The sequence below is a fragment of the Episyrphus balteatus genome, chromosome 1, assembly GCF_945859705.1.
Source record: "Episyrphus balteatus chromosome 1, idEpiBalt1.1, whole genome shotgun sequence".
Classification (NCBI taxonomy): domain Eukaryota; kingdom Metazoa; phylum Arthropoda; class Insecta; order Diptera; family Syrphidae; genus Episyrphus; species Episyrphus balteatus.
Genome location: NC_079134.1, coordinates 167,444,769 through 167,467,598, shown reverse-complemented (window position 1 = coordinate 167,467,598; position 22,830 = coordinate 167,444,769). Strand labels below are relative to the sequence as shown.

Below are 22,830 nucleotides of genomic sequence, written 5' to 3'. Positions count from 1 at the left end.
TATCTAAGTTTTTACGTTACGAGGTTTGATCATGAGAGCGGCTTATAAACATTTCTTCCTTCAAATATGACTTTCCTACTCCCACTGACTGCGGGACTTTACCTCTGAAGGTGAGTAAAGTTTATTCTTTTATCTGTGGGACACAAAATGACATTGAGATTAGGTAATGATGATTTTCCGATGTTGAACAAATTCATGATGAGAAAAAATTCAGTACGAAAACTTTGATAGGATTGCAGTTGTTGCAGCAAAGAATTTTTTGAAAAGAAATGGTGATATAATAATTTCTCTTTTATCTTCTTTTTATAAAATGTTAATCGAACATAAACACAAGTTTAAAAAAAAAATCACAAAATAATTTTACTAAACGAAGAATTTTTAACATTTTTTTGTAAAAAAAAAAGCAAAAAATCAACGACGACGTCTTGATCTTGATGATCGCCTTCGACTGTTTCTACGGGAACTTGAACGCGAACGAGCAGTACCACGGCGTCCTCCTCTTGATCTTCGACTTCCACGTCGGACTACATCCTGAGGTGGTTCTTCCGCTTCTGTTGGCTGTTAAAAAAAAATGTACAAGAAATTAATTATAAATTTGCATTAAACAAAAATAATTTCAATTAAACCTTACCTCAGTTTTGGCTGTATTTTTTGTTACTGATGTTGGTTTTTTTGAAGCTCTTACAGGCGATTCATCCGACTCATCTTCGTAATAAGAGCTATCACGTTCGTCTTCAGATTCATCTTTCTTGCTTTTTTTTAATTTCATTTCACTATTCTTAATTTGGGACATGATTTCCTTTTTTTCTTTTAAAAATTAAAAAAAAAATAATAACGTTCCTACGTCGAATTCAAAAATATACTAAAATATTTTATGAATTTTCAAAACTTATTTTTTAGTTTTTATTTGAAAGATATTGTGATGATTTTATAATTTAAATATCAAAGTGGGAAACAGCAAAGTATGTTTTTATACAAATTTACGTGAAATTGAGTAAAATTACAGTTTTCCAGAGCTTGAGCTCATAATGTTAATGCAGTCGGAACCCTTCAAGACACGTGCAAGACCCACATTTCTCTTTTTTAACCCTCGAATCCATCTCAACAAATACAAACATCTTCCATGAACATATAAATTATAATTTTAATTTATTTTATCTACCAACAAAGTCATTATCACATTAATTTCATGTCAATTGAGTTGCCAAATCATATCTGACAAACTTATTCATTTGGAATGACTCATCGTCATGATAATCCGAATCGACAACGAAAACATGCACCACATCATCATATTCGTAGGTTCGTTTCAGGACGACATTTGTAAGAATCAAATTTGTGACTTTTATCAGACCCAATTTAGCCGGACACACAGTCAAGGGAAACTCTTTCCCTTGTCCAGGGTCAAGATTGCCCAAATTAAATTCAGCCGAGCCAGTATAATCGCAACCAAAACTAGTTTTTGTATCTAATTTGGCCATCAGCTCCATTGGTCGATCAGAAGTGTTTGTCACACGGCAGATGAAGGTGAAAGGTTCACCGATTTTCACGATATTCTTGGCTTCCACAACGTCCATTCGGACATCGGTGTATTCGAAGGGCTGTGAATGAGAAAATGAAATAGTGATAGGAACAAGTAATCTGATATGGAACTTACTATTCTCTGGAGTTGACTGGTTTGCAAACGACCTTTCTCCCCCAGATTTGATCTCCAGACAATGTCTAACTTTCCGATTGTATTGGCAGCACGAAGGGCTTTGATGTCCTTGGCTATTTCAGGAATTGGCTTTAAAAGTAAAACGTTAATCATCAAATTAAATACAAAATGTTCAAAATTACCTTAATGCAGTATAGAAACTGGCAGCTGTTGTTTGGTTGAAGCATGTTTTTCGAAGAGAACACTGACTCACCATTTGGAAGGGTGTTCAATGGAGTCACAGTATATTGCTCTGAGCTGTCTAGCTCAACCTTTTCCAAACAAAATGGTCCAGTGGTGATATTTTGAATCTACAACAGAAGAACTCATTATTGGGGCCTTTTTCATAAAACTATTAGTGTTGTACTTGTTGACTTGTAGTTAGTTACAAGCATAAATAAAGTATGGAGTAGTTTTCTGTTTCATAAAAATATACATTCATTTGTAGCCCGAAAATTCAAATTATTTTGCTTCGAAAAAACTACAAGAGTGTAACTATGACTTACGAAAATACACAAATATTCGAGCTTTCTTCAGCAGCAGCAAGAGACGAAATATTATGATGAAATTTTGTGAAATAAATAAGCATTATTGGTTTTAAAAGCAAATGGCTTGAGTTTTTAGAAATTGGTTCTTCAAGATAAGAGTCTTAGTTATTATTTTATATTTAGGCTAAATAGTTTATATATCAGGCTATAGAAAACTAAGACACAAACATGTGAAATGAAATTGAGTTGAAATGAGAAATGAGTCATTGTAGTTTTGTTTGTTTTTTAAACCTTAAAAACGTAATGAAATTTTTTTAACTCCGAAACTTAATGCACTAAATATTGTTTGGCAAAAGCAATTTCATTAAAAAAAAGCTCTTCAATTTACCAAATATTTATCTATACTTAATTTTTAGGAAAAATATAACTATTTTTAAAAAGCTTAATTTAGTTTTTCTGCAATCCGGTTTTTCCTTGATTTTTTTCGTATTTCTTTTTAATTTGGAAAAAAAATTGCTTATAATTACCAAAGTCAAATTAGCTATGATAATAATTTATTTGAAACAATTGAAAACAAATTTTGTTTGCCGTTTGCTTTCAAATTAAAATGTACGAATGGGACACACGTGTTACTACGCAAAGAAGATTGATTTTTGTGCCAACCATTATACAAAATTAAAAAGGCTTCATTGTCATTGCACTTTAACTACCTTATACTTCCAAAATGCCCCTAATTAAGTGACAACAAAACTAGTACATACATTTTTTCTATCACTCTCAACTTAAAATTGCTTAGGACTCTTGATTTTAATGCTCCAATGATTATTTTAGTTCCATTTAAGTGATATAACATTATCCATTTAATACATTCAAAACGCAAATGACCCAATATTAGACACCATATTTTTGTATTAAACTTTTTAATTTTGTAAAAATTTCGGCTTTAGTTACAAGTCTATCAATAACTTATGAGTTAATGCTTTTATGAAACAGAAATATTTGGCGCACTAATAATTTTAATTATGAAATTAGTAAGTATCGAAAAAAATTTAGACTGAAAATAAATTAATATAAACAAAATACCTATACAAGGGTCAAAATTATAGAGGTGCAAAATTTCGATGACCAAGTTCTTAAAAATCGACTTTGTTTGATGATAAATATTTTATGCTCAATTGTCACTTTAGCTATAATTTGTCGGTTCATGAACGGGCAGAGCACAAAAATGTATATTTTTCAATTTTGCGGTAACAAAACTCGGAATTTAGTATTAGGAAAACGTTCCTCGAAATGGTGGTGATCTCTTCCAAACAACTTTAGGAGACTAGAAATAGTATCAATATGAAAGATGTATCATTGTATTAAGGTTGTAGGTCTTAAACAGTGGCGTAGCTACCACTGTATCAGCTGTATCCATGTAACAGGGCCCCCGAGATATAGGGGCCCCCAAAAAATTGAGTATTAAACATTTTTTGATTATGATAACCATTTTTTGTACATGTGCCTTTGGGATAGTTTTTTTTCCTTTGCATCTAGATCAACGAAACGAATGTAAAAATGTTAGTATCGATTTTTGTGTTTGAAAATATAGATCCTGTTTCCAAAGTCCTTCAACAAAATGACTTAGACACTTAGGGCCAGTTATACAAATATTAATTCCGTGGTTCAGCAACTTTTATCTTCTGAAATCGGTGGTAAAGTTGCGGATTAGCACTGTTTAGCAAGGTTTTCAAAAATAAAAGCAGGAAAATAACGAAACGCTTTTTTGATGAGTCGGCAGAAGTAATTAAGTATAAGAATTTCAAATCCGGAATCGTGCTTTGAAGTCAACGTTTACAATTGCCGCCTGGGAAATTTCGATGAGTTAAATTAAACAAGGATTTTAGAGCCTTCATGCTTCATGGTCTGAATAGTATGGACCTTAGAACCAGATAAACTGTTTCCGTTTTCAAATGATGTAATAAAACAAGGATCAACAAAACTGGTAGAAAAGTAGAATAAATACTCTCCAGTTGTTTCTACGAGGAACAAGTTGCTTTAAAAATGTGCTTAAAATTATTCCATAAAAGAACTAGCTAAATTATTATGTCCCTTAATTTGGTGGATCCCTGTGAGTGGATCAAAGAAAAACTAATCTCGGATATTGAAGCTTGCTAATTGCTAATTTCTTGTCCAAAAATCAATTTCGTAGATCCTATGGTTAATTTCATATTTCAATTTTAAGTTTAAAAAATGCACTTCCAGTTTGCTCGGCCAGTGGAAAATTTTATTGAAATACCTGCTGTTTTTAATTTTGTTGTTGTTAATAATAGCTTTCATGGTGCAAATCCACATTTTGTAGGTAGCTCAACTCTTTTTGAAATATTTAAGGTTTTATAAATAAAAGTAAGTTTTCAAAATACCAAAAAACGCAAAATTCTACAATTCTTTTTGCTGATTTTGAAGTAACTTAGACAGAGATGAATCGCTTACATTCCAGATTTTGTAGAAAAATAATCATGCTTCAAAATCGAGACCCAAATGGAATGCTTAAACAATTTGGGTCTGGGTAACTTTAAATTTCTGCAAAACAGCCCGGACAACTATACATAAATGCGTTTGAAAATTTTCCCTTTTTGAGCCAATGTTAAGGCTTAAGGCTGTGTTCAAGAAGATGGAGAGGGCCCCCAAAAAAATTTGGATACAGGGCCCCCAAAGGGCTAGCTACGCCACTGGTCTTAAATAAATCAAATATAACTTTATTTCTTTGTTCAGAGACCAATTTCTAATAAAAAATGTTTTTTTATGCATGTCCGAAATATTAAGGCCATAAGTAATGTTTTCTTTTGGTTACTTTTTTGATAAAAGTGTATTATTACAGCCATACTTAGATAGGATACTGATTAAAAATACCCAAAAAATGCAGAATTATTTGTGTTAGACCAAATTATTGATTCAGATTCTAAGAGCGTTCCCGGAAATTACGTTTTACCTTAATTTATTTTTATTTTATGTAACAAAGTAAAACGAAATATTTTTGAGATTATAATTGTAGTGGAATCGATTTTAATCTAAATGTTGAATTGAAATACCCTACTTATAAATTAAACTAAAACTAACTTTATAACGTACATTATATATATTTATCCATAAAAATATGTGTGGAATGATAAATCTATATAACATCAACTTTAAAAACTGCTTGCAGCACCATTTTGTACGTTAGATGATTAAAATATTGACACTTTAAGAAATGTTGGTAGATACGATGCGTCATTTTTCTTGACACAACTTTTAGGGCGGAATTCAGAGTCGTTGATTGATTGATTGATTGATATTTGGGATGTAAGATGTACTGCGACCTGTAAGATCTATTGTACCCCCCCTTTTAAGCTATATGAGTTAGTACCTCATTTTATAGCTCCTCCTCTAACCTAATTCCTTTCATGAAATTGATTATTTGGGGTATTTTCAAAGAGTGCAATTTATCCTCTTCGACTTGGTAGCGACCCATGTGTTTAAATCTTTGGTGCATTAGTGCATTGCAACTACAAAGTATGTGATCTGGTGTTTCTTCTTTTCCGTTACAGAATCTACATGTTGCACTATTTACTAAGCCCAAAATATGTAGGTGCCTTCTTAACTTACAATGGCCCAGTGAGGAGCCCAGTGATTAACCTGAGATTGTTCCTACTAAGACTGATACATGATTTGAAACGCTCTCGGTTGTAGTTCCCGAGAAACATTTTCGATTGTCTCAGTTTTCGTAGTTCTGCCCAGTTTTTTGCTCTCCTGGACTCCTCGTCTAGTTTTATTTTATTTTTAATTACATTTTCTCCTATTCCGCAATACGGTTCGGGTCCCATTAAAGGGGAATTTACTCCCGTTTTTGCTAAGGAGTCCGCCTCCTCGTTACCCTGGACACCAACGTGCCCAGGTACCCAGTGGAGAGTGACTTTGTTTATTTTGACAAGTTCGTTAAGTTTTCCTTTACACTCCAATACTAGCTTGGAGTTGATTTCGTAGGATTTAAGTGCTTTTAGGGCAGCTTGACTATCAGACATAATGGCAATGTTTTTATTCCGGTGATTTAATTCGAGGTTTATTTCTGCACATTTTACAATGGCATTTACCTCAGCTTGAAAGATACTTGGGGATTGACCCATAAAAACGGAGAGTTTGAGTGACGACTCTCACCGCTCTTTCAGAGTCGTCACTCAAGTTAAAATTTTTCTCAAGTGAACATTTGCTTTTAAGTTTGGCCCCTTAAGCTACTGGTTATGGAAAGACAACGTAACCGTTTCTTTAATTTGAGCTCATGAATAGAAACTGAGAAAATCTTGACCTAAATGCTTGACCAAAGACTCGGGAAATTCTTGACAGATTTTAGCTTGAGAAATTTTTTTACTTAAGTAACGACTCGGAATTCCGCCCTTAATGTATAAAAAATAACAAATTTTGTTTTTTGTAAGATGTACAAATTTATAAAGAATATTGTGTATAAGTACTTACTTACTAACTTACTTAGGGTGACCAGCGCCTTAAGGCGGCTACAATCCGCTGTGGATTTGGGCCTCAACCAACAAGCTTCGCCAGCTAGCTCTATCCTTAGCTCGCTGCTTCCAGTTGCGCACGCCAAGTTGATTGAGGTCCCCTTCCACTTGGTTGAGCCACCTCAGACGAGGTCTTCCTCTACTGCGCCGTCCCTCTGGGTGTATAAGTGGTGTTAAGAAAAGAAATACTTAAAAATAATTAACTTAATGTGTTTTTAAGCCATTTGAATATCAGTTTTTGAGTTATGGACATTTCCGGGAACGCTTTTTATGAGTAAATTAGATGCAATAAAAAAGAAATGGAAACTCTTCTAACCGAAACATGTATATTCCTAGATGCGTGCCTATTATTTTAATGGGTAAATGAGGTAAATGTTATCACAACAAAAACATTACTGTTAAAAAAGAGCCAAGTTCTCCTATGTTGAAGTTATGCTGGCACAAAAAGTACTGAAATGTAAAAGTGTACCAAGTTCTAAAGCTTGTCTTTAAATTTGTATACATAAAATGTTGATTGTGCTCTTGACAATTTTTCTTAAAATTACCGATTTTTAAAGCTAATTGAAAAATTGCCAAGCAAACAATAAACATTTCACTACTTTTTGCAAGGTATTGCTATAGAACTTAAAATCTCTTTAATTGATGAAATTGATGAGAAAATGGGCGGTTACCACGCCCCTTGTCTAAAATTCTAAAATTCTCAAATTTAAATTTTTTTTTTCTTTAAACTACCAGGTCTACCATTCTACCAAATTTTAAGGTTCTACGACAGTTAGAAATGCTCTATAATATTTGATGAAAATTCAGCAGAAATGGGCGGTTGCCACGCCCCCTATCCAAAATTCTCAAATTGTAAATTTTTATTTGGTATAACTTACTAGCTTTACCATTCTACCAAGTTTCAAGATTCTACGATAATCAGAAGTGCTCTAAGAAATTTGATAAAATTTAGTGAAAATGGGCGGCTACCACGCCCCCTGGCTAAAGTTCCCAAATATAAAATTATTTCCTTTATATAAACCACCAGCTCAACCATTCTACCAAATTTCAAGAATCTACGATAATCAGCGGAAATGGGCGGATGCCACGCCCCCTAAATTGAAAATCTCAAATTTTCGATTTTTTCCTTTGTATACACCACAAGTCCTATCACCGTGTAAAATTTCAAGTTTCTACGATAGCGGGAAGTTCTCCATAATTTTGATGATCTGTCAGTGAGTCAGTTACGGTTTTCGCGATTTTTGAAGTCCTATATCTCAGAAACTACTCATCGTAGGAAGCTAAAATTTTGTGAGGAATTTGGGTTTGGCCAGCTCAACAAATGTAGTGAGTTTGAATATTCTGGCGTCTTTGGTGTGGAAGTTAGAGGGGGGTCGAAAATGGCCTGAGTTGTTTCCTGTAAATAAGGGTGTAGTGCCAAAGTTGCTAGAGAACTTGGCTGGGCACTACCGTGCCCCTTGATTTTGGTTTAAAAAAGTGCCTGGACATCAAGTTTTGCACCTCCATGATTTTGACCCATATAACTACACATATTTATTTAGAGTGGAAATCTGATGTAGCTAATTTGCAATTTTATGTTAATAAGAATAATAATAAAAATAATCTTTAATTAACGAACCTGGGCTTCCAAATAGATCTCGTCCATTTCAACATTATAGAATTTCGTCTTTACATCCAGAGGCTTCAAGACTTGAAATTTAAAATACTTTCGAAAATATTGCTGAAATCCAGCAGGAGTTGAGTAGTTTACTTCACAAACCAATCTAAGTACAGACAAATCAATAAAGCACAATTGATGCAACAAACCAAACTACTCACATATGAGCACCAATCTCCTTAACCTCATAATGAATCACATCATCAAGAGTATCATCGACATTCAAAGTCGTCGGTTTATCATGCATTGGCAAATTGATTCTTGTCGTAATCGACTGTAAATCAGCCTTGACTGTTACCCCTTCGACTGGATGCGTTGTACAATTATGCACACAAATATAACTCGAGAATGTCTCGCCCAAATAAATGTTACCAAAACTCTGAGGCAACAACATAAACTGGCCAGCAGTTAATGTTTCGGCGCCAGCAACAGCTGCACCATCATTTTCTAATACTTTTTGGAAACTATTTTGAGGGAGATCTCGAGATTCACTGGTTATTATTTGGGGACTGACCAAAGTGGGTCGAGTGAGGCGCATTACTAGAGTGAAGAAAGTTATGATGTTTGTTTTTCGATTTGATTGGCTTGAGATTTTTACCTTTTAGAGCAAGAAGATGCTCAGTGGGTTCGGGGACATTCATTTTTAAAAATACGTTTGAAGCAATTTTGGAATTGTTTAAGTTTTTTGGGCGTAATTTTTACAAAAACAAGGGGTTTTTTTTTATGTTTTTTGTTGGCAAAAATATTTTTACAGAATTCTGACAGCTGAGGTAAGAAATGACAGCTGTTTTTTTTTTTTTTTTTTTTGAAATAAAGTGACGTTTTAAGGCTCGGCCTACACTAATGTCGTTTTCCTTCACTCTATTAGTGCCTGGCTACACAGTGATTTTTCAATCGATTGAAAAATCACATGTGGTGGCTACACACTGTTGTGCCCAATCACGTTCCACTTTTACATTTTCTAGGAACAAACGTCAAAAAGAGGACAAATTTAGTAATGGAACTGTACTGCCCTCAGAAAATTCAGTTCCCTTCGTGAGCATCTTCCCCCTTCAATCCTCATCCCTCTTGCCTACAAACTCACTGGTTAGGCGATTGAAAAGTCACCGTGTAGCCAGGCACTTAGGGAGTACTCTAAATTTTTACTCCTTTTTCTGGAGTGAAAGAACATAATGAGAGTAATTTTTTTTATGTAATTGTGTGTGTGACAAGGCAAAAATGGATAATTTCCTTGAAAAAAATAGTGATAACAGGCCTAGGGAAAACATCTTATGAATTGAAAAGAAAAATTAATATTAATAACATATGAAGCACAATACACGAAGACGGAATTCGTCTCGTCTCGGTGAGTCACGCGCTTCTACACGTATTATTTTGTTGAAGACGCAAATTTGACAGTTATTTTCTTTGGTTTTATTTTGTTCTTGTTTTCGTATGACGATTTCTACAGGAAGACGTAGACGCACGAGATGCACATAAGAACAAGAGACAGAGAGAGAGGAAGATCGATTTCTCCTTTGCTCTTATGTGCATCTTGTGCGTCTACGTCTTCGTGTAGCAGCAGACTATGTATTTTAATTCCAAAAAAAACAACAACAAAATATAGAAAAAAAAACAACAACAATAAATTAAAAACGTTACTATACACGCAAATAATACACAACTGACGAAGCAGATTCCGCAACCGACGAAATAAAATAAAGGAGAACAGCTAAAAAAGAAGAAGATCAAAGAGAAACGTCAAAAAGAGTCACAAAATTTTTTACCGGAGACTCACGGTAGAAAATCTTCCTTCGTTTTTTTTAGAACTTTGTTTCTCCTTTGCTCTTATGTGCGTCTTGCGCTTTGCGTCTTCGTGTAGAAGCGGACGGCTCCGCGAAATTAGGCCCCAGGAAATAAGGCCCCAAAAGAAAAAATGAAATAAGGCCCCAAATTGGGGTATTTTTTCATAATGAAAATATGACCCAATGAAACAAGGCCCCATCGAAATGAAAAAAAGCCTTAAAGGCTTGGCCACACCGGAGGGTATGCGGTAGCGGTATGGGTAGAGGTAACGGTACTTGTATGAACAAAATTTCAAACTGACATATCAACGTTCAGATGTGGAATTTTTTTCATACAAATATCGTTACCGCTACCCATACCGCTACCGCATACCCTCCGGTGTGGCCAACCTTAAAATAAAAATATCCCATCAACGCAGAAAAAAATGGGATTTTTTTGTTATATGGCACAGGATTTTTTTTTATTGATGAAGAACACTGGCGGAATATTTTTTTTATTCGGTTTTCAATTTCATTTTGGAAAAAGTGAAGAATTAACGAAAAAATGGAAGAAATATATCTGGCGGAATATAATACAGTAGAAAATTTATTCATAATGGTTGTTTTCTGTTAATAACAAAAGAGTTTGAAAGAAAAACTTTTCGCATTTTTCACTTTTCAAACAAAATTTTAAAATGTCAAACTTCCAATTCATAAGTGTGTGTGCAACTGCGTGTGCAAATCGGTGTAAATCTGACTAAAAATGTGGAGAAAATCCGGGGTACTAAAATACTCCGGACTCCGGAGTAATTTTTTTTTTACACTTTTGTGGCGTCAAAGAACACAAAACCTTCAAAAGTGCAAAAACAAGTACTAAAAGGGTACTCTCATTGGAGTGAAAGAAAACGACATAACTTGAATTTTATTTTCTTAGCCTAGGCTTACATTTCTTTTGGATAAAGCTCTAGTGGCCTCATAGAAAAGGTATAATTTAAAGATCGGGAAAAAATTCTCTACAAAACATTTTTTTATCCCACGCAAATTTTGAATTTGGAAAAATTAAGTAAATTCTATCATATTAAAGACAGAAGGGTAAACTTCTTATACTCATACAAAGTATAAGAAGTGTACCTTTCTGTCTTTAATATTGAAACTCATACAGTTCCTGAACGTATTTTATACGTGTAATTAATTTTTAAATTCTATCAATTTACACACTATTTTTCTTCTTTCAAATTAAATTGAATTCCTTTGTTTTGATTTGAATCTGTTTTATTCATTTCGTCTTCACTTTCCAAATCCACCTAATTTTTTTTTTTCAATTTTGTTTTATTTTTTTCCTTTTCACAATTTACAGATCGGGAAAAATTTTATTTCTGATACAAATTTTTTCTTGGGACAATTTTGTCTTGAATATTTTCCAAGCATTACGTAGTTCAAGTATTTTCTGTTGATTTTTCTTGATTTTAAATTAATTCTAGAGAAAAATTGGAGAGTTTCCACTCATTTGTCATTTACTTTTTGCTGTCCTGTGCATTTTTCTTGACTCCAGGAGCAGTGTTGACAGTTTTTTCAATTTTAATTCATTTATTTCTTGCTTTAAAAATTATTTTCTGTTGGTTTTTCTTGATTTTAAATTAATTTGGAATTTTTTTATTTTGACTTTGACAGAATACTCGATGATATTTTTTCGTTAGCATTTTCGTTGTCGGCTTTGGAGACTTGAACATTTTTCGTTTCGCATCAGCAGCGTAATAGGCTTAAAAACAAAACAAATTTAATTTCGTTCAAGTTCGTTAATTTTTTAATTTAATAAATTTTTGTATGGAAAATTTCGTTTTGCTTCAGCTGCGTACTACACTTTAACTAATGTCGTTTTCCTTCACTCCAATGAGAGTACCCTTTTTTTGCACTTTTAAAGGTTTTTTGTTCCTTCACAAAAACGTAAAAAATAAAATGCACGACTGGGTCGCACGTACTTGCTCTTGTAGTTCACAGTATCTTTATCTTAAATATCTATTGGAAATTTAAGATTTTGTTTAGTGTCGAGAAAAAAAAAATCAAAAAAAAAAAATCGAAAGTTTAAAAATTAAATTCAAAATTTTTTTTTTCAAAAATGTTTTTTTTAATATTTTTTTTTAATATTTTATACTTCAAAATGATGTCTGTAAATTTTTAATAAACTTGACTTATGCTTTGATGAAATATATGAACTTAAAAAATATGTCAATTTTTGAAAAACGGCAACGCCATATTTCCGTTTTCCGCATTTTTTGAGAAAAACTAAAAACGCAGTTTTGTTAGAATCAATAAGAGTATTGCGCACACCAAATTTAATCGAAATCGTTAGAGCCGTTTTCGATAAATTTGCAATACCTCGAAAACTTTATATGGGAGATATGCGTTAAAATGGAGATATTAAAAAAATAAAAAAAAAGGTTTAGGGAATTATGTAAAAATCATCTGTACCAAGTTTCAAGCAAATTCATCCATCCGTTTAGGCCCTAGCTCGATGTACAGATGGACGCACAGACGCACAGACCGACGGACGGCACGACGAAAACCACACGGAGAAAACATAACGCCAGGGATAACTTTACTTCTAGTATATTTAATCAGAATAAAGTTGAATATACTAGAAATAAAGTTAAATATACCAGAAGCATAGTCATCCCTGCCTTATTTTTTCTCTGTGCACTTTTTTGATCTTCTCCATAATCGTAATGTTGGTTTTGATTAAAACCTCGATTTTTTTTTCTACACGAAACCAATACTTACTCCAGAGTAATTTTATGTCGTTTTCCAAAATTCAAGGAGTGACACTCCTAGCTATATAATCACTCCAAAAGGAGTGATTTCAAATTCCAAAATTGAAAAAGGAGTGAATTCTTCACTCCCAAAAGTTTGAAGGAGTGACGGAGTGATTACCAATACTTCTACATTTGACTTCATGGACTGCTTGTCAAATTGTTGGGTGGTTGTTTTAACTTTTTTTTGTGACGGAAATTATAGGTGTGTTTTTTTGTTTATCTATATAGATTTTGTGCAAAAAAACGACATCGAGATTTTTGAAATCAAAACAATTTACGTGTTAAAAACAACAAAAACTTTATCTGTATAGATTTTTGAAAAATCCAGATAATTATCCAGATTTTACTTTCTCTCGATAAAAACAGTAGTGCCAAGGTAGTTTAATTGTTGTGTTCATACAGAAATATCTGAAAATATTAACAAAAAAAAAAGCTGAGAAAACGAGGTTTGAAAAAAACTCTCATAGAAAAAAATAATCAAAAATTTGTTTGACATGGTTGCATTGAAATGTTAATATCTCGAGATATACGCAATGCACTTTTCAGATAAAAGTCTTAAATGGATCCTGATAAGATTGTTGAACAGATATGTATATAAAATTACCAAAGTTTTTTCGAAAAATTAGAAATAAAAATAAAAAAGTTTTTACATTTGATTTTTAAAAAATCGAAAAAAAATTCAATATGGCTACCTTCAAACGCTTATAACACAAGAACGACGCAACTAATGTTAATGGTCATGGTCTTAAAATGTACCTAAGAATATACAGATAATTTTTGGTTTTTTGTGAAAAAAAAATTTTTTGAATCCAACATGGATGCCATGGCCATATGAAAATTTTTGTTTGCATCCAACATGGATGTAATGGCCTTCCCACTTCGGAGTTAAAATAAAAAAAAACAAAAGCAACATTTTTGACAGACAGCTGCCAAAGTATATGTACAGTGGTGCCAAATGTTTGCATTAATTTCAAAAATCCCGATGTCGTTTTTTTGCACAAAATCTATATAGATAAACAAAAAAACACACCTTATATTTATTTAAAAAAAATTCAATAAAGTATTGTAAAAAATCACTAAAAGTGAATTTAAAAGATTGTATTATTTTATTCATTATTTCGTATTACAAACACATGCAAAGCAAACGTCAAACCACTCCACTTGTCAAATTCTTCGTGAACAAATTCCAAAATTGCACGAAAAAGGAGTGATTCACTCCCATAATTTTGGAAAACGACATTAGTACTCACGTAGTACTCCGGATTTACTCCACATTTTTAGTCAGATTTACACCGATTTGCACACGGGCTCGTACACACACTAATATGAATTTCGAATTTGACATTTTAAAATTTTGTTTGAAAAGTGAAAAATGCGAAAAGTGCTTCTTTCAAATTCTTTTATTATTCACAAAAACAACAATTATGAATATATTTTCTATAATATAATATTCCGCCAGATATATTTCTTCCATTATTTTCGTTAATTCTTCATTTTTTTAAAAATAAAATTGAAAACCGTATAAGCCAGTGGTCTTCATCAATGAAAATAAATCCTGTGCCAGATTAAAAAAAATCCCAATTTTTTTTCTGCGCTGATGGGATCTTTTTATTTTACAATTATAGCCCTTTTCCATTGGAGGTGGTAGTTTACTCGTGAGTAGAAATCTAGTACAACAACTACACATTCCTATCTCCTCGAGTAGAAGATCATGTATTAATTCTAGTACTAGATCTACTCATGAATAAACTACCACCTCCAATGGAACGGGGCTTATAAAATCAAACTAAGGGTGTGTGTCAATTAGGCTGAAAAAAAAACCAATCAGAAGCATATTGAAAAATTTAGCAAAAGTAAATGTAAGGATAAAATTTAGTCAAATTAAAAAAGTTTTTAAGATATAAAAATTATGTCTTTATTTTCTTCATTCTCCGTTCTTCTTCACTTATTTTTCGTACACTAAATTATTGTAGATGAAAAATGTATAGTTGTAAACGAATGTGTGGTTTTCTAACCGAATATGCGCACAACTAGGCTTAAATATATCGGCAATATTTTTATGATAGTTTTGTATGGGAGGAATTTCATGAATACCCCTAATATTCGAAATCAAAATATACCATAAAGCATTTGCATGAAATAATAGCCCCTTTACAAGTAAAATTTAATATTAACTATACTGCGAATTTTTTTTTTCAGTTCATACAAATTTTTCCCTACGCCTGTAATTACTATTTTCTTCAAGGAAATGACCAATTTTTGTATCGTCAAACACAATAACAAAAAAAAAAAAAAAAAATTACTCTCATGATGTTCCATTACTCCAGAAAAAGGAGTAATATTTTATAGTAGGTACTCCTAAATAGAGTGAAGGAAAACGACATAACATAAAAGAGCTTTAAACTACAAGAACAAGTTTGTGCGACCCCGTTGTGCATTTTATTATAAAAAAGCTTGAATAAAGCTCCGAATATACTATTTTGTAGAATTGTTTTTTTAAATTGTTAGCCCTGAAGATGAGTGGAAAGTGGAAGAAACACCCACGAAACATATGTCGAAGTAAAAGGTAAAAATAATAAAAACAAGGCCTCAACCCCACTTACACTGACTGAGGGAAAAGCCACCATAAAACAATGTAAAAAAAACACATTACTTAACTATTATTCGGAATGATTTTGCGTTGAAGATGAACATTTTAAAATCAACGTGGTAAAATGGTTAATTTTGTTGTGGTTTCGTATCTTAAAGCAACATAATTCAAAGTAGTTTTTCTTTGAAACAAAGATGTTTAAACTTCAATTAATTTTTTTCCCTCAGTATAGAATTGAATTTATTAAAAAAAAAAAACTTAAGTAACTTGGAGTTCAAACCCGTTCAAAAATGCACTTCATATAATTTTTAAGTTTATTTTTGTTTTTCATTCTAAAGAATTTTTATCATAATTGCAGGCAATACAGAAATGTATACGTATTTAAGCCTTAGTTCAGATTTTTCATTTCGCATCAACAGCATTCTAGTCTTAACACTTATCCTTATTAATTTAAACACTAGAAATCTATACAAAATGCAAATATTTTCAAATTACCTGCATTCAAGCATTTATTCAGTGTTAAAGTATAACTACAACGGCCACTTTGTGCAAAAAGTCAAAAAGTGAAAATTTTCAAACTCATTTTGTGACAATTTTTCCGACCACAAAATTAAAAATAATGATGCAAAAAGCTTATTTTTTGGTTTAGAAAACTATTTTTATAGTTTTTTCCAAAATCAAATAGAGCTGGAAAGAAAGAAAATTTTTTTACTTTTGTAAATTTCCCACTTTTTAGAACATTGTAGTTATGGCTTTATCCTTATACATTTTTTGAGTTTAAGAAACTTTATCTATTACTAGCTGACCCGGCAAACACTAATTTTTCATACCTCTAAACAATTAAGGTGGTCCAAACAATTTCAAATTTTTTTTTTTTTATGATTTTTATGAAACTTTGTGTGTAACTACAACGGCCACTTTTTGCAAAAGTCAAAAAGTGAAAATTTTCAAACTCATTTTTTGACAAATTTCCGACCATAAAATTAAAAATAATGATGCGAAAAGCTTATTTTTTGGTTTAAAAAACAATTTTTGTAGTTTGTTCCAAAACCAAATAGCGCTAGAAAGAAATAAAAAATTTTTACTTTTGTAAATTTCCCACTTTTTCACTTTTTATGTAATTGTAGTTATGCCTTAATGCTTGAAAAATTAAGCTGCCTGAGTCCTGCTATACCCTTCAAAATAGATGTTGGCCGATTCTCAGACCCACCCGATATGCGTACAAAATTTCATAAAAATCGGTCCAGCCGTTTCGGAGGATAGTTTGGTAACAAACACTGCGATAGGAGAATTTTATATATTAGATATTTTATTTTAAATAATAATTTTCAATTGACTTTGATTTTATCTCTAAAACTTATTTCAACCAAATGCGGACGTGTATGACAACATCCCTGAATAGAATTTATATCCTTTATAAATTGAAACAAACCCGGTTTTAATTTGACCACCAATTTTACATCGCCCCAGTGGCCTAATGGATAAGGCATCGGCCTCCTAAGCCGGGGATTGTGGGTTCGAGTCCCATCTGGGGTAAAGATGTTTTTTTTTTTTTTTTATTTTTAGATAGTTTATATAATGTAGGTACATTACATACATGTGAAGGTGTAATGAATTATTGTTAATTATACATTGCGGATCATTTGAATAACATCATATGGATTAGTTTTAGCGTGTAATTTTCGTAATGTTCGTAATTTTCAGAGGTTCTGGTTTAAATGGCGAAATCAACAGAAACTAAAAAATATGTTAATTGCCTTTAAAACAAATAATAATAAATCGTAACATAAAAACAAAACAAATTTTTAAACAAAAATTATTCGTTCCCTTATCAGAAATTGTTCTTTTTCCACAAAATCGAAAAATTATTTTTTTAGTAGTGTTTACGAGAAAATCAGATGAAAAAACGTGAAGCATTTTCTCCCGTAGGGTAAATTGGTACAACATGAGGTACGGTAAATCGTAGAGAGTTGATTTTTTTTATTCAGATAAATTTATTAAAAGAATAGTTGAAAAAACACTAAAAAATTTCAATACTGATATATGAACGTATTTTTTTTTTTTTTTCAAACAACCCTACTAACAATTTTGCTTCTATAATGCTTTACAGAAGCAATAATTGCATCTGTTAAGCTTTATAAAATGAAAATTGTTTGTCGGGAGTGCAATGTGGTTATTATTGATTTTTCAATCGCCTAAGCAGTGAGTTTGTAGGCAAGAGGGATGAGGAGTGAAGGGGGAAGATGCTCACGAAGGGAATTGAATTTTCTGAGGGTAGTACAGTTCCATTGATAAATTTTTCATCTTTCTGACGTTTGTTCCTACAAAGGTATGAACCACCTTATTTCTGGTAAATTTAACTTTAACGTAAAGTTTAAATAGGGATTACTCCCCAATAAAATGGAATTTACCTTACTTTTCTAGTAAATTTATAGCTTATGATTAACTTTACAGTAAAGCCTTTTTTTGTATGAATTTCTAATAGAAATTACTAGAAAGTTAGGTACATATTTTACCTTACTATAAGGCTAAAAATACTGATTTTTAAAGTAAATTGAACTTCTCTATGGAAGGTATATAATTTAGTTACAGATTGGATCAAATAAAGTCAATTTCATTTTTATTAATGACATTTTTCTAAATAAAATTGTATGTATTTATCTTACAAAAATTAAAATAAAAAAGGTAATTTTTGTAATTATTGAAAAACATAACTAGGTAACACGAACTTAATCCTCAAAGCTATTTAGAAGTAAGTAACGTATGACCCTGTTATGTTTTTTAATAATTACATAAATTACCTAGTTCATTGACCTACTATATATGGACTGCTAGTCGTTTGACTTTTCCATACAAAAATTGAAAAAAAATGATTCCACATCTTTCTAGCTCTACTAGCGGTATAATCTTAGACGGCGAAAAGAGGAAACTTTTAGTTAATGACATCTGTCGTTAAAAGGCAGTGCTTTCTCTGTTTTTCTATATTTGTTCCTTTCGCACTTCGTCAAAAATGTTGCACTTATTCTCCGCTTTTTTTAGGGCGCTAGTATCGCGAAGAAACAAGTGGAACCAACCTGAATATGCTTCTAGCAGTCCATATATATTAAGTCAATGATCTAGTTTATTATAATTTTTGTAAGATGCAAACAAACAATTTTATTTGGGAAAATATCATCAATAAAAATGAAATTGACTTTATTTGATCCAATTTTTTTCTAATTCTTCATGAATTAATTAGATTGAATGATGTTAATGCATATGGAATGGATACTAATATATAATTCTAACACAAGAAAAAAATTTGCTATCCGTAATTACGGAGCCAATAATAACGCATAAAAGAACACAAAAAGTAATGAAAACATTTCACTTTTAAATGAAAAACACAAATGGGAAAAGAAATTTTTACATTTTATTTCTTTATAATTATTCCGCACCCGGACACCTAAAAGCTTTGACAAAAAAAAAAAAATATCCAAAACAAATGGAAAACAAAATGGCAGACTTTTCAATGACAGCAATTAAGAGTTGTTACTATGTATAGGGGAAAATTCCTAGAATTAGGTAATATTATTACCTTAGTGTAAGGTAAGACTTATTCATAGAATAGTTAAATTTGTAAAATATGTTTTACTAGAATCTTAAAGTGAAAAGAGTCATACACTTTTTTGGATAAAGGTTTATTTAACTCTACGTATAGAAAATATTGCTACTCGTAAGGTATATAAGTAATAATAATACGTTTGTATTTGGTATATGATATTTTATTCGAATCTCTTTAAAGACTAAAGACTTACATTCTAACTTAATGCTATTCTACCCTGCTATTGCAATGATAATATTTTGCAGCGTGTGCAAGATATTTCATTGCCTACCTGTTGCTTGTAGCTGACGACGGTGTGAACGACTTCGTTTATAGAAGTCGTCGTGTCAGCATATCATGCTATGTGTCGACGATGATATTTACGACGTGATGACGACGACCGACGACATGTGCGATCGTCGCGTCCGGTGACGACCTAGGAGATCGTGTTCACTCCTCCCTCACTTAAATGAAGGCCGTCCTCGGTCTTCTTCAAAGCCTTGATCATGTTTTGTAGGTCGACTTTTCGACGTCGTTCGTTTTGACATTGTTTCAGTTTAGCACAAATGTAAATTACTCCAATGATTGAGAGAGTAACGCAGGAGGCTATAAATGGGTGAGTCGTCAACTTGGTTTTCATTTCACCAATGTACCGTAAGTTTTCTTCATTTAATTTATGCAAAAACGGTAAGCTCAGTATTTCCATATGACCGGTAATATTAACAATCGATGATGTTGCACCAATCGGATGTTTCTTCTGAATGCTGTTGTAATTAACAAATTTTGTTCCATTTATTGAAACTTCATCATCAAAAGTGAGCAAGTATGTCCCGTTGATAGCTATTTCAGTATTGTTGGCCTCCTTTATAATAACATGGTTGTTATTTATAACAATAATACCCTCATCGATTACAAACACTGCATCCCTATGATCTGGTTCTGTATTGCAATGCGCTGTTCCACCAAAGTGCAGTTGTTGAGCACATGTCTTGATAGAAACTTCCTTACAGAATGTAGATGCTGTTGTTTCTACACAATTTTCTACTGCCAGTACATGTTTTCCGCATTCTGCAACCACATTATTGCCGTTGAAGTATATAATTTTACCTTTATGCGCAACAGGGAAGATAATAACCTTCTTACAAACTATCTTAGGTTTAGGATACTTAATTATAAAATGCAATACATTTTCATTTTGCAAAATCTTAACACTAGAGGCTTCCATTAGTTCTACAATGCTTATGTTTACAAATTTTTCGTTTATTGAATTTAAATCAACATCTTTCAAAATTACTGGGTTTACAATTTTTTGCTTTGCAAGTGTTATTGAGGTTATAAGATTTTGTATTTCGTTAATTATAATTCTGTTCCTTGCTAACAAGGTTTCATAAAGATGGAAGGTGTCAATTTGTTGTTTTTTTGAGTTTGCTAAAATACTATTGACTGTGTCTGAAAGCCTGTTAATTTGTTCCCGGTACCTTGTGTTGATAATAACCTGTCTATTATTCGAATTAACTAATTGATCCTGGTTAAATTTAATTTTCTCGAAATCATCAAAATCAGGAGTACCGGCCACAATTTTGAGACCAGTTCCCAAAAAATTAAGACTCCTAGCGTTTCTATGATGAATGTTTATACTTTCGATAAGTGTTTCTAAATGGCTTATATCTATTTCCAGGATTTTACGCATAGGCGACTGCGGAAAAAGATTAGTCATGTTCTTTGACTCATCTACTACTTGTCTGTAGGCTGTTAGATTCGCTGAGTGGCTTAAATAGCCGTAGACTTGCCAGAGAATTACATCACCGTCAACTATTGGTATATAGTTCGAATTGGAATAATTTATTAATTTTCCTGTCGCAGTCGTCATCAATAAAAATAGGATAATCCTGAAAGATGTCGGTTTCTTTAATAAAATCGTTTTTTTTAAGTTTTGATTGTAAAATGTAAAAAAATTTTAATAAATCATCTATTTGAGATTGTCCTTATGGACTACTCTTCCTTTAATTAAAACTGTGGTCCCTAAATCAGCTTCTACTTTTTCTTCTACATAAAGTGGAGTTAGCTTGTTTCCTAATCTTCTGTTCGTCTTCACTAGGACTCTTTCTCCAACATTGAAAATTCTATTTTTCCTTGTTTCATTTTCTCTTTGTAATTGTAATTCTTGAGTCTTTTGAATTTTATTTTTTACCTTTTCTCTTAAATCTGCCGCAGACGAGTGTATTATATCAATAGGTTTCATTTTTGTTACGGAATGGACGGTTCTATTGTATTCTACTGTTGCTAATAGCAGTAGTTCGATTGTGTCTTCGACTTTTCTGTCAAGTTTAAGACATCTCGCGATTTCTAACAGAGTGCTGTGGAACCTTTCCACTTGGCCATTGGATGTGCTGTGTAAAGGTGGAGCATTTACAATATCAGCATTGAAATGATTGAGCAACATTGACCTTATTGTCTCTGATTTTAAAGAAGCTTCGTTGTCACAGAAAATTTGTTTTGTATTGGGAAATATATTTATTATCTCTATAATTGGAATTTTTACGTCTGTAATTGTACGTGATTGTATTGGTTTTACAACCGCAAATTTAGAAAACTTGTCGATACATGTTAAAAAATATTTTTTATCCGTGGAGAATATGTCAACATGAAGCATTTCTCCAGCATACGAGGGTACCGGTGTTTCACCAATCAACTGTTTTTTAGGATGTCTATCGTACTTTGACTTTGAGCATATTTTACAATTTGTCACAACCTCATTTGCTTGTTTGGTCATTTTTGGAAAGAAGTAGTCACATAGAATTTGCTTAACGTTCTCTTGAGCTGCTCTATGAGCTCGGTTATGTTCCGTAATTACAATTTCTTTTTGCTCATTGGGGTCAAATATATCTAATACAAATTTATTAGTATGCCAAAACTTAGTTGATGGAAATAACTCGACTAAATTGTTTTGAATAAAAGCCAGAATTGGTAACTCACAATGAATAACGTTGACTACATCTGTTTTAATTACGTTTTTTAAAGTGTCAATTAAAGTATTTCTATCGGAAAAGTTTATGAAATGTCTAGTTTTCTTACCAAATATTATAAATGTACGAGTTGAAGCGCTTGGAGCTTCCTCTATAATAATTTGATTTCTGAAGCAGTTTAATGGCTTATCTGTTGTTTCGATTGTATAAGTTAGAGATATTTCACTATGCATTGTAGCGGCATTAGAAGATGATTCATTATCCAATGCATGAATGTTTTGTCTTGAAAGCGCATCCGCGACATAATTCTCTTTTCCTGGTTTGTAAAATATTCGAGGATTATGCTCGTCTACAAAAGCTTTCCAGCGCTTAATTTTTGCGTTTGTGTTTTTGTCTGAAACTGAAAATGAAAGAGGCTGATGATCTGTAAAGATATTTAGACTCTTTACTCCGTAAAGATAATTACGTAGGTTTTTTAATGACCATACTATGGCCAAAAGCTCTCTCTCGTTGGTTGCAAATTCTAACTCTTTGCCCTTGAGAGTTCTTGAAATCATTGTTATCGGTTTCCCGTTTTGCGACAAAACCGCTCCGAGACCGTACGATGAAGCATCCGTCGTTAGATCGAAAGGCTTCGTGAAGTCTGGGTATAATAATGTTACGTCTTCTGACGCCAAAATGTCTCTTAGTTTATTAAATGCATCAAATTGTTTGGGACTCAATTCTATCTTAACTTTTTTTGACT

At 32.2% G+C, this 22,830-nt stretch overlaps 2 protein-coding genes and 1 non-coding gene across 3 annotated transcripts; 1 reads left to right on the top strand and 2 right to left on the bottom strand.

The window, feature by feature from the left end:
* Positions 1 to 334: 334 nt before the first annotated feature.
* LOC129907164 (uncharacterized) lies at positions 335 to 852 on the bottom strand. Its single transcript, XM_055983250.1, has 2 exons — positions 632 to 852; positions 335 to 558 (listed from the first exon to the last, which is right to left on the bottom strand). The coding sequence occupies exons 1-2, from the start codon at positions 791 to 793 to the stop codon at positions 412 to 414; spliced, it is 309 nt and encodes a 102-aa protein (XP_055839225.1). The 5' UTR covers positions 794 to 852; the 3' UTR covers positions 335 to 411.
* Positions 853 to 1,124: 272 nt separating this feature from the next.
* On the bottom strand, positions 1,125 to 9,148 carry LOC129906194 (probable trafficking protein particle complex subunit 13 homolog). The gene is made up of 6 exons (XM_055981869.1): positions 8,972 to 9,148; positions 8,535 to 8,913; positions 8,335 to 8,479; positions 1,840 to 2,007; positions 1,658 to 1,786; positions 1,125 to 1,601 (listed from the first exon to the last, which is right to left on the bottom strand). Exons 1-6 carry the CDS (start codon positions 9,012 to 9,014, stop codon positions 1,188 to 1,190), a joined length of 1,278 nt encoding a protein of 425 aa, XP_055837844.1. The 5' UTR covers positions 9,015 to 9,148; the 3' UTR covers positions 1,125 to 1,187.
* Positions 9,149 to 16,999: 7,851 nt separating this feature from the next.
* Positions 17,000 to 17,072, top strand: Trnar-ccu (transfer RNA arginine (anticodon CCU)). Its single transcript has one exon. It is a non-coding gene; the product is annotated as a tRNA-Arg (tRNA).
* The last annotated feature ends 5,758 nt before the right edge of the window (positions 17,073 to 22,830 follow it).